The sequence below is a fragment of the Colletotrichum truncatum genome (genome assembly GCF_014235925.2).
Source record: "Colletotrichum truncatum strain CMES1059 chromosome Unknown Contig_0002, whole genome shotgun sequence".
NCBI classification, from domain to species: Eukaryota; Fungi; Ascomycota; class Sordariomycetes; order Glomerellales; family Glomerellaceae; genus Colletotrichum; species Colletotrichum truncatum.
Window position 1 is genome coordinate 1,777,428 of NW_027222399.1, and position 14,316 is coordinate 1,791,743.

The following is a 14,316-nucleotide window of genomic DNA, read 5'->3' on the forward strand; positions in this document are numbered from 1 at the left end:
GATAGATTCTTCGCACGGCACTTTTTTCACCATCATACGAAAGGATATTCTCTCCAATAGTACCAGGGGCAGTTTGTGATGTCACGCTTGTGAAATTGCTCAAATAGCTGTCAAGTTTGATCCTCGCAGTAAATGGACATGACCAAATCACAAATGTCGACCAAGGTAGATGATTGCCTCGTAAAGGTATCAATTCAGCTCTTCTCTCTTCTCTTGTGCTGCATTACTCAAAACAATTTCTACGCCCCTCAAAAAAGCGATTCGTCTTTCATCTTTTTTTCCTCCCTTTGGACGTTTGCCCCGTTTGGCCCTTTTTCATCCCCATGCTTAAATGTACAAAAAAAGAAAGGAAGGAAGGAATAAGAACGCATCCAACGCGCATCGTATGCCATTCCCTGTCGTAACCCTATCTGTCTTACTCCGCTGAAGCCCTGGCGAGAGCCTCGTGAAGGTGAGGCGGGAAGCGATAGCGCAGCTGGCTGGTATAGGTGGTGAGGTCGAGAGTCATCTGCTTCATCTGTTCGACCATCATACGGCGAGTACCCTCGTTGCCGCTGAACTGGCCGCCAGTGAGCTGGTCGCGCTGGCGAGTGCAGCAGATGATGGTCCACATGAGCAGGTTGGGTACGTTGATGGAGACAGGCTGGGACAGACCCGAGAACTTGGAGGCATAGGCGCGGATGACACTAGGGTCGCCACTGGCATCAAGGGGGAGAATCTCGAGGGAGCGGATTTTCTGCATGGATTTATGTGAGCAAACTTGAAAAAAAGATAGCCGAGTTATGGGAAGGTGAGAGAAACTTACGTCGAGACACTGAGCCCACTGGCCGGCTTCGACGAGGGACTTGATGGTGCTCATCTCAAGCAGGACGCGGCAAGCGACCTTGTTCTGATCTTGAATCTTACGGTGGAACATGGCATCGCGCTCGTACATGGACATCATGGTACGCGCAAGCTCGACGGGGTCGTCGATGGACGCCAAGCTCAGACTGCTGCCAGCCTCGGCTGTCTGCCCGGCAGCGCGGGGCTTGACAGGCATGAGGCGCATGGGGTCCTCGCCAATTTCGAGCGAGATGGCCTCACTGAGAGCGCGGCTGACGATGGTGACGACAGTGTCGTACTCGCCGGCGAGGTGGTACAGGAGAACCGAGTCGGTGGTGCGGCCGTTCTCGTCGGCAAAGCTGGCTGCCTGGACGGTAACGGTGTTGATGAAGTCGTTCTCTTCCGTGAGGCCGATGAGCGAGCCACGCTCCTCGATGATGCCGCGTATCCGCTGGCCATCGGGACGGATGTCGCCAATGAGCTTACTGAACTCTCTCGTCTCGAGAACGAGCTCGCGCAGGGCCTCCCAGCAGAGGTTGGCGTGGCGCCGGCCAGCCTCGCCCGACAGGTCCATGTTGAGGCAGATGAGGGTTAGGTAGTCCACAGCCGAAACAACGTCGGCGGCGCGGAAGTCCCTGGTGTAGTAGCCAATCATCCGGCCAAAGTTGATCTGCACCAAGTCCTTGACGTTCAGGCTGCGCAAGTCGTTGGAAGCGCTGAAGGGGTCGGAAGGTCGGAGCAGACCGTAGTACTCGAGGGCGATGGCGAAGTGAACCGCATCGACATACGAGAAGGGATAGAGGTATGCGATGGCCTCCTCGAACATACCAGAGAGAACCTGCAAGTAGAAGAACATGCCAAAGCTACCGCTGTTATCGTCAGAAGAGGACTTGGGGAAGTGCTTAGCACCGATCTCTTTGATGCTTGACTGCAGCTCGGACAATCCATAAGCCTCGCTGGCGACCTCAAGGGAGCGGTCGCCTTCTCTGGCAAGGTTGAATTGGAGCCAGATCCAGTCGTTAATGTCGGTGTTGAGTCCATCAAGGCTGCGGTTGTTCAAGTCGCAGCGACCAATGATCTTGTAGCAAGCCATGCGGAAGGGGTCAATGGAGTTGTCAGGGGCATTGCGGACCCTCTGACTGTACTCGGCGTTGCACCTGTCCTGGAGCGTCCGCTTCAGTCTGCGATCTTCATTGGAGGCGTAGCCATTAAGGTAGCTCTGGAATGTCCGGTCGATGCTACGGAACTGGTTTCCATTGTCATTAACATACTTCGCAGCCTCGCTGACATGGCCAGACCGCAGCAGGTAGAAGACAATAGCCCAGACGTATTCACCACTGACTTGTTGCAGTTCTGTGTTGTCGGGCACCAAATCCTTTCTCGCGGATCGCAACCGGATATATGCTCTGATCTTGCTGACGATATCAGGGCGACCACCAAGGTTGGCCTCGTGGGGGTGTTTTGAAATGAGGCCTTCGACTTCTTGCAAGAATTGCTTCTCCAAGAACTTGTTGGCTCCCTCAAGTAATCTCTTCCGCATAGCAATCGAGTTGGAAGAGTTGGGGGATTCGTCCAGATACATCTTGGCAAACTGTCTCTCCTTGGCAGTAGCACCGTTGATAGTGGTCTCTGCATCGGGATCCTCGCCAACAATTTCTCTAACCGCATGGTACGCCTCGATGATATGGGGGGCATACGGATCGAGAGAACGCTGCTCGACATCTGCGAGCTCTGAAAGAATCGGGTAGGGATGGTGGATGAGGCGGGCCGCGTTGAGATTGCGGACCTTCTCAGAAAGCTTGCTCTGTTTCTCACGCAAAGACCTGTCGTCAGAGTTGATGTGGCCGGTAAGGGAACCGTTGTTGTCAGCAGGACGGTCAACATCGGAGAACTCGGGCTGGTGAGTGCCAATCTTGCTGGCGTTGCCAATTACTGAACGGTGCATGCTCGACTTGCCCAGGACACTAGCTCTACCAGAGCGGGCACCAGTCGGCTGGCCCTTGCTGCGACGCGAGCGGCCGAAGCCACCCGTAGACTCTCTCATGGAGGCCGCACCTCCGAACGAGGTCTCCTCTCGGGGCTTGATTCCAAAGTGTTCGTAAATACGCTTGCGCTGAGCCTCCCATTCCATCGTCACATTGTCCTCCAAAAAGTTGTCAAAGTCACGGACTGACCGCTCGAGGCCGTCGGCAATCATGCTCATTGTCGTCTTCGTCTGCAGGTTCGCGAGGTATGTCTCGACATCGATCTCGGCAGGGGAGTAGCCGGTCGGTCTCTCAACGCGACCGGTCTGCAAGTCGAGAGAACCGAGGTCTCGGGCAGCTGTGCTTGGATCGACACCAGATGCGGCGAGAAGATAGTGAGCCCTGCCGTCTGAGGGACGCTCCTGGGCTTTAGTTCCCAGCTTCTTCAGCCGCTGGCGCAGGTCACCCAGCCCAAGTTGAAGGCTTGGGAGGTCCTCTAGGCCACTCTCGGCATCTCCTTGCCTCTTGCTCTTCGCAAACAGACTGTCAAAGTATGCACCTGATGTCTGGCCCTGCTGCGCCTGCGATTGGGTGTTCGTGTTCTGGTTCTGCTGTTGTTGCTGCTGCTGCTGGGGGAAGAGGGAACTGCCGAGTGCGTTCGTGTTGTTTTGTCCCAGGGTCGAACCGGTCTGAGCCTGGTTCTGATTTCCACCAAGTCCAAGGAAGAGAGACGGCTTCTGTGCCGTCGCTCCAAGCCCACCCAGACCAACACCGCCCGGTACTTGCGGCTGTGCCTGCTGTTGCGCCGCAGGCTGGCCGAACAGCGACGTCGATTGCTGCGCCGGTTGTTGTGTCGTCGTCGCACCGCCACCGCCGAAGAGTCCGCCTCCGGTCTGAGGCTTGTTTTGATTCAGGTTTCCGAAGAGCCCGCCGGAAGCTGGCGTGGAGCTTGCGGGCTGATTGTTCGTCGTGTTCTGCTGCCCAAACAGACCGCCTCCAGTGGTGCCCTGCTGGGGAGTGGTCGTCGAGCCGCCCAGAAGGCTGCCACCCAGGGGCTTGTTGCCGAACAGCGACATGGCGATGTCGTAAACGCTTCAAGTCGGATGCGAATTGAGCACGGCAACGAGCGGGGAGATTCGTGAGTGTGCGGATGGTGACGCGATCTATGAGGACCAGGCGCGTTTACGGATTGAAATTTTGAGGTTTGGGATAGCTCTCAGCAACAGCTCCACTGATTGGCGGGGAGCGGCCAGGCAACGGGAGCCGGGGGAAGTACACACTACTTTTCGCCCATGCGCATTTAGCTGAATTTTAAAGTATAGTGTACCCGGAATTTCCAGGCACACCTTGATTTCTCACCGAAACTTGCATTCGGTGAGCACAATGACTTGCAACAGCTGAATTTGTCCAATTGTAGACTTTGCTGATACGGCTCGACTGCTGATTCTTTGAATTACTTCGATTGGCAAGCTCAACTCTGGGAAAGAGAAAGAATACTACTAAGTATAGTGAAGCACCGAAAATACAATGTCTTTGATGATGAGTTGTGGCGTCTATCTGTTTGGGTTCTCTACGAAAAGGAAAAAAAGACAAGGCAGAAAAAACGTGAATTTATTCAAAACTATTTTTAAAGTTAGGAAGAACAAGATGAACATAAGAATTCTCCAATATGAATGGAAGGTCAAGCCGATGCAGTCGATGACTGCGGAATGACGCAGGTGAAGTGCGCGGAAGGCACATTAGCACAGTTGAACAAGTCGGAGTCTATTCCCTAAAAGCAGTTCTATTTTAGACTTATGAACCTGTTGTTGTAAACACAGGTGAACTGGTAGACTCTCCTGGACTCCCAATCTTTCGAATTTGTCAGTGTGTTGATGCAGCAAAATAACAATTATCTAGTCATTGTCTAAATTAAACCAGCTTTGAGGATGGCGCATAACACAATCGTCCACTTCAATAACAACAGACATGAGTTTAATCTAGCATACAACAGATATTCGGACATAAATTTTACAATCTCAACAACTATCCTATAGAGAATGTCGTTCTCAGGTGTGTTCCAGGTATCCTTGCCATGGACATCCACGAGCAAGCCTCAAAATCATCATCTCCTAGACAAACTATGATAAATCTCGGATAGCGGCAGACTCCGTCTCTCATTCCTTAGTTGCCTCCCGGCATTGTTGTTGTGACGAAACCGAAAGCTTCTGGTCTTGAACCAATCAGTATTAAAGCACTACCGATGCATACTCAACCAGTTTCGTCGGAGCACGATATATTCATTCAATATTAACGCGGAAGCTCATCCCGTATTGAATATCTACTGGGGCTCTCGGCGAATTGGCATTTATAGACACATTCGATGCAATTCCTCGAGGGTCGTCCAAGGCAATAGCCCGTTCCATCATCGGTGTACGGTAACAGTTGTTGACCGGGGGAGCCACCAGGTTCAGGTATAATAGAGGTAGAGAATATTTGTAAATGGCTATTCCTCCAATACGATAGTTTACATCTAATTTCAAAAAATAATCAGTGTAGCAATAAAAAAAGACAGAAGCGCCCTTAGCATCTGGGACTTTTTTAGAAGATACGTGTGACTGCTCGAAGCAATCTAATAAAACGACGGCGTCTACTTTGTAAGAACGTGACTGAACTTTTTGAAAGTCGTGTGTGAAACAGGGACCTTTCACTTCATCATACCGACATGTTCGAGAGAGGCAAGCCTCTGCATGTTGGCCTTTACGAAATATGGCGGATACCTCGAGGACGATGATAATGGGGCCTTGATACACCTTATGCTGCCACTCGTGACGCTCCATTCCAGCTTACCCACCAAAGTTGTGAACGAACTGTCGACGAACTTCCCACTCATGCTGATCACCATCAGCTAGTTCTACTCCCTTGAGCCCATAGTCCTAGAAACAAACATTAACCAAGAAAACAACAACAATAAAGCATCGTCCTCGGATGCCGTGCATATCGGTAGTCAGCCAAACCTCTCGCCATCCACGGGACCGCAACAGCCAACAAGAAACCCTCCACACGTAGTAAACCTCGGCATTCCCTCGTACTTCGGAAATCAAACTTGCTCCCCAAATTTCTCCCAACTCACCGACTCTCACACCCATGACCAGCAGCCATCACCATAATCAACTCCCGAACAGACACTGCAAACATCACACCACGACCATCTACCCGCCACCCCCCGTAGAGTTGCACGGAATATCTCATGGTCTCCAATCTCGCAGTACCGAAAAGCCCCTCCTCTTGGCCACCTCCATGACAAAAAGTAAAGTCTCCTGACAAACCCGGCCCGATCTCGTAGTTCCCCAACCTCTTGGCCATCAATCTACTGTTCATCACGTTACAGATCCACTTGGCAGCCGAGCCAAGTTGAATCTGCTCACATCAAACACTAAAATAACTAACAATGACAAAAAAAAAAAAGAACAAGCATTCAATCTTCGGCTCGCGTAATCTAGCCACATGATGCTGCGGCCCGGCCAGGGATGCATAGAACTGACAAAAAGTCATAGTAACCGGGCCGGGAAACCACGGGTTCGGTCCTGCCAATCACGCCACTCCACAAAGACTGAAGGGGGAACGAGGGGAGGAAACAAGCTGCCACACCTGCGCCGCTAGTGCATCCAAGCGGAGCCCCCAACCTGTCATCCTCACCTGTCAGTGCTAGCCCGCGATGCCAGAGTGATATTTGTTAGTCAAGAATTATTACAGCAGTGTTACATCTAGTACAACGACATCACAGCCTCAAAACGACGTCACTTGGTTTTTGTGCTGCAGCGAGTTTCTCAAATGTGTTAGACTTCTTTCTGTCTACGTAGCTAATAAAAAAAGCCAGTTTGGGGCTTGTGTGTATGTGATGAAGCCTTGCGAAGAGGATCAATGATTAGTCGTGAGACTTCCTCGGTTCGTTGTGCGTAATGTGGGTATCTTCTTTGACCTCTTGATGTTAGACGGTCGTCTTCGATTCCCAAACGCCTTGCAAATGCTTCGAGCCTCCCACCGACGAGGTCGAGAAGTCCGTGTACCAAAGCAGATCATCTGTGTAGGGACCCTTTCTATCCCACAACCAAAAGCAAAAAAATGAAATCATGTCGTAGTTGAGTTGTCCTTCTCAACTCCCAAACGCCCCTCCGGAACGTTACCATTAGTAGTGTACAAAGTCGTCATATAATACAAGTTCAAGGCCTTTTCTTTTTGGCCGAGAGCTTACGCAGCGCGGTCGACGGTGCGCTGCGGGCGGTAGTTGGGGATCTCGGCGAATGTCGCCTTGTCCGCGCTATAGCGGTATGCGTGGAAATCGTAGCCGTAAGGCTTGGGCTCAATAGAGTAGAGCATGCCCAGCGGCACATCCAGATCCGCAATCTCATTGCGGGTAAGATCCATAAAGTATGCCATGAGAACGCGAATAACTGAACGGTGACCAATAATGAGGACGTGGTCTTCGATACGCTCGATTTCGCGCACCATGTCGCGTAGGCGGGCGATGACTTGGAGGTATCCCTCACCTCCAACGCCGGGGTAGGTGTAGTGAAGCTTGTCTTCGGCTCGCTTCTTGTACTCTCCAGGAAATCTTCTCGCGATTTCCTCATAGGTCATGCCCTCGAACAAGCCCGCGTTGAGCTCGTTCAACATGGCCCAGTTCTTGACGTCGTAATCGTCGTCAGCTTCAAAATGCTCGGCGGTTTGGACGCTGCGCTTCAGCATCGATGTCCACACGCAAAAGTTCTTCTCCTCCAGTTCGCGATTGAGCTCAGGGTAAGGCGGGGTGTGGTCGCCAGCCTTGGGCGGGAAGGATGATTGGGCAATCTTGTCCTTCTGCTCGATGAGCCACTCCTTGCGCTTTTGAGTGATAAAGTCATGAAGAGCCTTGCCGTACTGCTCGCCCTCGGGGGTCAAATCCGAATCTCCGCCAAGTTTTCCGAGGCGGTTGTCAACACTCTGTCCGTGTCGGGTAAGCCATATCTGCCGCGGCGCTAGGTTGAATGTTGTGAGATACGAGCTGATACCTCCGCTCAAAAATCCACGTAGTCTATGTTGGACAAGTTTGCGACCAACATCGATCATCTGCAATCGGTGTGAGCAATCGAGGAACAAATTGATGCCTGTACACCCCCACATACCTGAATATACTGCATGTCATGAGCCTCCTCATATTCGCCAATGGGAACATAGGCACTCTCATAAGCGGCAACGCGCTTCTTGAAGTCGATAAGGGATTGATGCGGGTCCTTGTCCTTGTAGTCGGGGCCTGAGAGCTTCAGGCGCATGTTTGCCTCCAGCAGCTGCGCACACGTTAGACCACGAAGAAGACGGCAACGCACCCGGTGTAACTTACGTTCTGGTCATGGCAAATACTCTCAATCAGAAGGATACCAAGCTTAGGCTCCCTCTCCTTGATTCGGTCAACCAAGAGTTGACGGCGGTGAATGGTACTGTTGGTTGCGTCAAGAATACCGACAGAGCCTCCCTGGTGAAGGAGGTAGTCCAGAAGCTCGTCCAAAGTGTCAAGAGCCACTTGCTCGCGGATCTTGGATGCAGTCTCGTTGGTCGGTTCAAAAAACTTGGCCGATTGGTCCATTGTCTCGTTCGAGTCCGGGGTGTTCAGGTTCAGCTCAGTGGGCTCCTTATTGCCCTGAGTAGAGTGGCCGTTCAAGAGAATGGAGGCAGCCTGAGTTGGGGGGTCGAACTTGAGGGGCGAGGGGGCCCAAGGCGACTTCATTGGCGAAGCCAGGCCAGCCGCCACACGTCTCCGGTTTCCGACGTTGAAAATACGAGAGTTGTACTGTTGCCAAGAAAGGTATCGCTGGACCTTCTTGGTGATGTATGATTTTCCTCTCGCTGGGAGGCCGACCATAATAATGACCAACTTGGCGGCAACATCTCGGTCGCTAATCTTCCCATCGGGTGAGGCTCTGGAGACGGTCATGCCTGGAACGTTCAAGGTGGCCGGATGCGGGCGAAGTCGAGGGGTGGTTCCTCCAGAGTTTTGTCTGACTGGTGGGCTATATGAGCAGCAAGAATTAGTCAAACTCTAGGATACGAGGTTGTAACAGCCCAAGTCCCTCTGCAAGCGACCTCCTCAACGTGACGCCCGTAGTGGAAATGAATAAATCAATAAATACATACATCCTAGGTGAGTTTGGGGCGGTCGAAACGACGCTTCGCATAGCAGGAGGGGTATCCGAGTTAGCGATGAAATTCCGGTCGCGCAGGGCGATGGGACCGTTAAGGTCGTTCATGGATCTGATCGCATGTGACATAGCGGGAGGAGGAAGGAGGGAATCGTGAGGGTGCGAAACGGGTGGTGGTGGCGGTTCGCCATTGTGATTCTCGGTCGCGGTTGACTTATTGGAGTGGATTGGGGGCGATGACGAAGGCGCGCGCGAACCCTTGCTGTTGGAGCTCATTGCCAACTTCGCAAGAGCAGACTGCTTGGCCTGTATAAGGCCAAGGTCTTTTTTGCGGAAAAAAAGAAAAAGTCAATACTCAAAGAATTCTCGTAAAGAAACGGCCGCAATAATGATGTCGGTCGATGCGGGCGCGCAAAAGGGAAGTTCAAGGTATTCACAAACCTGGATTGTAAGGAAAAACTGCGGAAGGCATGGAAGTTTTTGGGTGGAAGAGTCGGCGACTCTATCTAAAAGGAAAGAGTCACAGTCACAGGGTGTGAGACTGGGCCTGCCGTTTAGAGCGTTGGCCGCTTTATTCTGCGAAATCTCGCTCGCTTCAAGGGTGGCGTACCCAATGGCCGTGCAGGGATGGGGAAGCTGGTCGAGCTGCCCGACTTGGGTGATGAAATGTGGCGTCGAGAATGGCTAGCTTGTGCCTTAGCGCACAGGGGTCTGCCGGGTTCGCAGCAGATGCTGGTCTGGGCAAAAGAGAGAAAAAGTGTTGAGAGGGCCGGACAAGGGAAGCCGCGTGTAAGTGGATGGGCTCGAGCAGGCAAAATCGATATACTACGACAGTCGTATACCTAGAGGAGGGCAGGCATATGGTAAATGGCAGGCAGGCCGGCAAAGGGTGGTGACGACGTGTGGAAGGAATAAGAGCCGCACAGTCGTGGTGGATGAGAGAAGATGGGAGGAGAGTCCAACAGATTTGGGATGGACGGGATCTTAGCTAGTTAAAGTATAGATGGGAGAGAAATAAGAGCGAGAGGGAAAAAAAAGTGAAGGGGGGAGGGTCAGGGCGATGGAGCCCCAAGATGGAGGAAAGGACCGATAAATATCTCCAAGTGAGATGGGCAGGGGAACTTGTATGGATGGGCTGGGCTGGATGGGGGGGTAAGGTGAGGTGAGGTGAGGGTAGGGCGAGGGTACCAGTTGGGTTGGTGAAAGATTGGAGGACGTGGAGGGCGAAGGAGTCTTCTTGCCCTGCCCTGTTCTACCTCGCCGTCTCTGCCTGCCTGAGGGTGAGGGTGGGAAAGTGCCTTTGGGGGTGGGAAACCGTCGGGAAGAGAGGCGTGAGAAAACCACAGATCCGAACCGAATGGACACTCACAGCACCCACTAAACTCGACAGGTCGTAGTAGGGGGAAACGGTAGTGCAGCGCGCATACTATGGCCGTACATATCGGATGCGCTTGGCAAGGACCAAGGTACTTGGGACCGTAGGGGACCTTTTTTTTTTTTTTTTCTCGTTCTTTCCACCAAAGACACTAAGGCACCTGGAAATTTGGAGAGACACAGCAAACAGAGAAAGGAAAGGCGCGGCACAGTTGTTCCCCCCCTCCTACTCCCCCCTTCCAGTCCACATTACACTCTAACAACGGTCGAATCGGCGCTCGCAGATGCAACCTCCTAACACCGCGGTGACTGCGCGATGGCCTTCTAGAGGGGTTCCCTCAGTGGGGAACCTTTTGGGGAATGGGGCCCAGGAGCACCACGCTGCTGCATGTTCGGTGGCCGGTCGCCGATAGGGCCCCCCTCCCCAAAGGGTATTGCCATTTCCCAGGTTACCCCCGCCTGCGAACCCTGTCCAGCTTCTCTTCTGGCACTTGAGCCCTGGGATGTTGCCGCTGCCATGGGGGGTTTCCTCTGGCTCGAATCGTTTGATTTTTTGCTATTTATTTTATTTTTCTCCCATAGCGCCGGTTTGAACTTGAGTGGTGGACTTGTCAAACGCGGCGCCTGGGCTGGGCGGCGCAACGAACAAATCCACCCTTTTCCAGTCACACTTTCTATTTTTCTTTTCTTACTCGTAATTTCAAAGCACGTTGCGCGTCCGTCTGGGTCCGTCTGGGACGTGGACATGCCATTTCTCTCACCGGTAACGGCCAACAAATACCAATAAACATGTCTCTTTGGGCCTTCAAAATATGGTAGATGCCAAACGACAGGGCTGGGCGACGTGGACAATGGGAAATCCCACGAATGCCCAGTGTCCCTCCGCCTCAGGTGGCCTCGCGCCTTGTGCGGTTGCAATGTGAAAGTGGACTCACTCTGCCCCGGAGGTGAGGTGAGGTTTGACGCCCCGGCCATCGCTCTATTTCCGTTTACGGCCTGAAGGTGAGCCCTGGCTGATTGCCAGCATTCCACTTTCCACCTTTTTGAGGTCATTTCATGTGTTTGCGACGGAGCACCTACTAGTACTATACCAACAACCTATTGATGTTGCTGGGCGATATACCTTATTTTCCAAGCCTGCGGATACCCATGCCCATCTTCCCCGACTACGTATACGCCATTCAATGTGAGTCAGGATGAGGTAGTCCACTAAAAAATGAAGCTGTAACAGCAAGAGCGTCTGTCGTCCTAGGCATCTCATCACTCTGTTCGGGACTGCTGATTTGACTGCGACCTTGGTCCCCTCCCCCCAGTTGCCCCCCGTCAGGCCTCAGCTCGCCCTGAGCTGATGCGTCCAATGCCTAATAACGCTGCCGTTCTCTGTACATGCTAAATAAAAACAAGGAACATTGACTTTTTGTTTTGTTTCCAAGGTATTGGGCAGGTCTTGATAGCCATTCATTAATATTCTGTCCCGTCTCTTGTCAGCAATGGTCCAATACCTGAAGCCTATCCATCCACGCCCTCCTAGTCCTCATTATGCCCATGTCCATGTCCAAGTCTTTGCTTCGTCCACAGTCCTGACGTCCACCGTCTGGCCATGTCATGGATGTCAGCGGGTGAGCCACTATCCTCCGTGCACCACGCCCGACGGAAACCTCAACAATCACCTCCCGTCGTCCAAAATAAGCCCAAACACCATCTTGACGTTCGGCTCCATGCTCTGCGTCTCCCCGTCTGCCTGGGTCAGGCTCCGTGCTGTGGCTTGTCCGCTCTTCTGCGTCCGTTCTCATGTCTGTGTGCCCGTGTTTCCCCAAGTACATGCTCCTCTCGGCTTAGCTTCCAGCCTGAGTGTGGCCAGGAGTGCGTAAAGAAGGGGAGGTATTCTGGGCTTGATGAGGCGCTCATTGCTCACTTCTCACTTCCTCGCTCTGCTGGATGAGGTGGCCTTGCTCACCGGGCGTGTCGGAGATACCCAGTCGATCCATCTAGCGCTTCCCACTTCCCTTCCCACTCAAATGTTTCACGACTCAGTATTCCTGTATCGGCCGCCAAGTCCCCTCCTGAATCAATAGGTGCCGGCACCGATAGCTAATTCTAAGAACCATCTCAACTTCTCAAGCATTCCAGCCATCAGCCAAGCCAAACGAAAAAAGACCACTCACAGCGAGCCTCGTCAACACGCCTTCGCACCCACCCAAAGCTTATCCTTACCTTGCAACTAGCCTCTGTCGCACCCTCTTCGCCATGCTTCACCTCCTATTTCCCTTAGGTTAGTGCTGATTGACAAAATTATGCTCTCAGCATCTGGTCATGCCCATCTGGCCTTTTGCTCGCGCTGCAACATGCTTTCGACGGACCCCCTTCTCTCAACAAAAGTCGCATGCGGATAGGGATGGGATACACAGCATGGTTTGACACACCATCTCCCAGGGTCTCGTGCCGATGATAGTCATTACATATTATGTTGGCGTTGCGACAACTCAGCTAGCGCTTGGGCTGACCTCGGAACCACCCCGAAGTCCGGAGGCTGGTAGAGAACCTCCATGCCCCGGAGATCCGCTCTAGGGATCTGCTTCTGCGTCTCGGTGAACCGTGGGTGCAAACCCTCGTCGAATCCCTGGCCATTCTTAACCCTCGATGTGGGGTGGAGCTCTGGAGACTCAAGAAGCAGTCTGTCATTATCAAGTGTCAATTGCTGGAAGCCAGCCTGCTTCTCGACGTCCTGCTTGTCGCCTATCTTTCTAGTCTGGGCGGTGATGTCACGGAGACGATTACCCTACGCATTGTGTCCTCAACGTAACGAAACCCCGTGCCGAGCCCGCTTGCACAACACGCAGAAACGGCACGACGTCAATTCATCTGTCCCGCCAAAGTCTCAGAACGCCATGTCATCGGCCTCGAGACGAGCCAGGCCTGCGTCCAGCACCAACAACAGCACCACCACCACCATGACCTAGCTCAGTGTAATTGCACCATACCAATGGTAACTGGTAACTCAAACATGTGGGCCAATCACCGCTCAAGGGACAACCTGCCAGGTTGTCTTTATGCTTCGTCCAGAACAGGGCCTTGGGCATGGATGCCAGAAGGGAGATTTGGCGAAGGGCCCCCACTCCACAGTCTTAGAGGAAGCATCACTGGCTGTTACACTGCAGGATGCAGCCTGCAGCAGAGGCAACGGAGTTCAAACTCCCCCAATATCAGATTGTGGGGAGTAAAGGCTGATTGATTGATTGTTCCAGGCGCCGGCGGCGCGGCCCTCATTAGCACGCTCATACTTCTGGATGCCGCCGCGCTGCCACTGCCCCTCCTGGTCGTGAATAGGAGCTGCTGCAGGCGGTATTTAGGAGCAGGCAGGCTAATCCCTTTCTGCCGCTGACTCCGCGTTCATCGTGGAGGGGTCCACGGCAGGCCGTGCCGTCGCTTGCTGGAAAAACCACGACCTGCCCTTCAGCTGGGGGTTGCTGCCAGCGCGTAGTTTCGCCAAGGATACAGGGAAAACCTGCTGGATCTGCACATGCAAAGGCGTCACTCCCGTCGAGATTTGGGGGTTGGTGAGGGGGGGGATCTGCCTGATAGTCGGTATGTTGTAGGTGAGGCGATATAGAGAAAAGGGGGGCATTAGTAGAAGCCCTTAGCAATGACTTGCAGTCATGGCCGGCGGGGGAAGCCAATTTTGCCGCATTGCGTGCCGTCATCGGAGATTGAAGACTAGGCGATGGAGCTCCCACACGTGGGGTTGAGTTGCCGTTGGACGATTGCATTTCTAAGCTGCAATTCGGCGCGGCGCTCCCGGAGAAAACAAGAGTTTGTCTGGCTTGTGAGACTTTGCGCCATCTACGTTTTGGCAACCAATAGAACGATTGGCGTTCAGCTTGACAAGCTCAACTTGGAGCTGTTGTGAGACAATCCGGGAACGGTCAGCTGTGGTAACAAGACGAACTGGAATAGCTCCTCTTCATGTTGAAGGATCTAAAGCTCAACCTTAGGGAGTTGTG

General features: G+C 52.9%; 2 protein-coding genes across 2 annotated transcripts; both read right to left on the reverse strand.

The window, feature by feature from the left end:
* Window positions 1–415: 415 nt before the first annotated feature.
* Window positions 416–3,862, reverse strand: CTRU02_203456 (uncharacterized protein; the record flags this gene model as incomplete). Its single annotated transcript, XM_036724081.1, has 2 exons — window positions 416–736; window positions 806–3,862. 2 exons carry the CDS (start codon window positions 3,860–3,862, stop codon window positions 416–418), a joined length of 3,378 nt encoding a protein of 1,125 aa, XP_036584195.1.
* Window positions 3,863–7,016: 3,154 nt separating this feature from the next.
* Window positions 7,017–9,413, reverse strand: CTRU02_203457 (6-phosphofructo-2-kinase; the record flags this gene model as incomplete). Its single annotated transcript, XM_036724082.2, has 5 exons — window positions 7,017–7,874; window positions 7,931–8,092; window positions 8,146–8,812; window positions 8,937–9,264; window positions 9,383–9,413. The coding sequence occupies 5 exons, from the start codon at window positions 9,411–9,413 to the stop codon at window positions 7,017–7,019; spliced, it is 2,046 nt and encodes a 681-aa protein (XP_036584196.2).
* Between the last annotated feature and the right edge of the window lie 4,903 nt (window positions 9,414–14,316).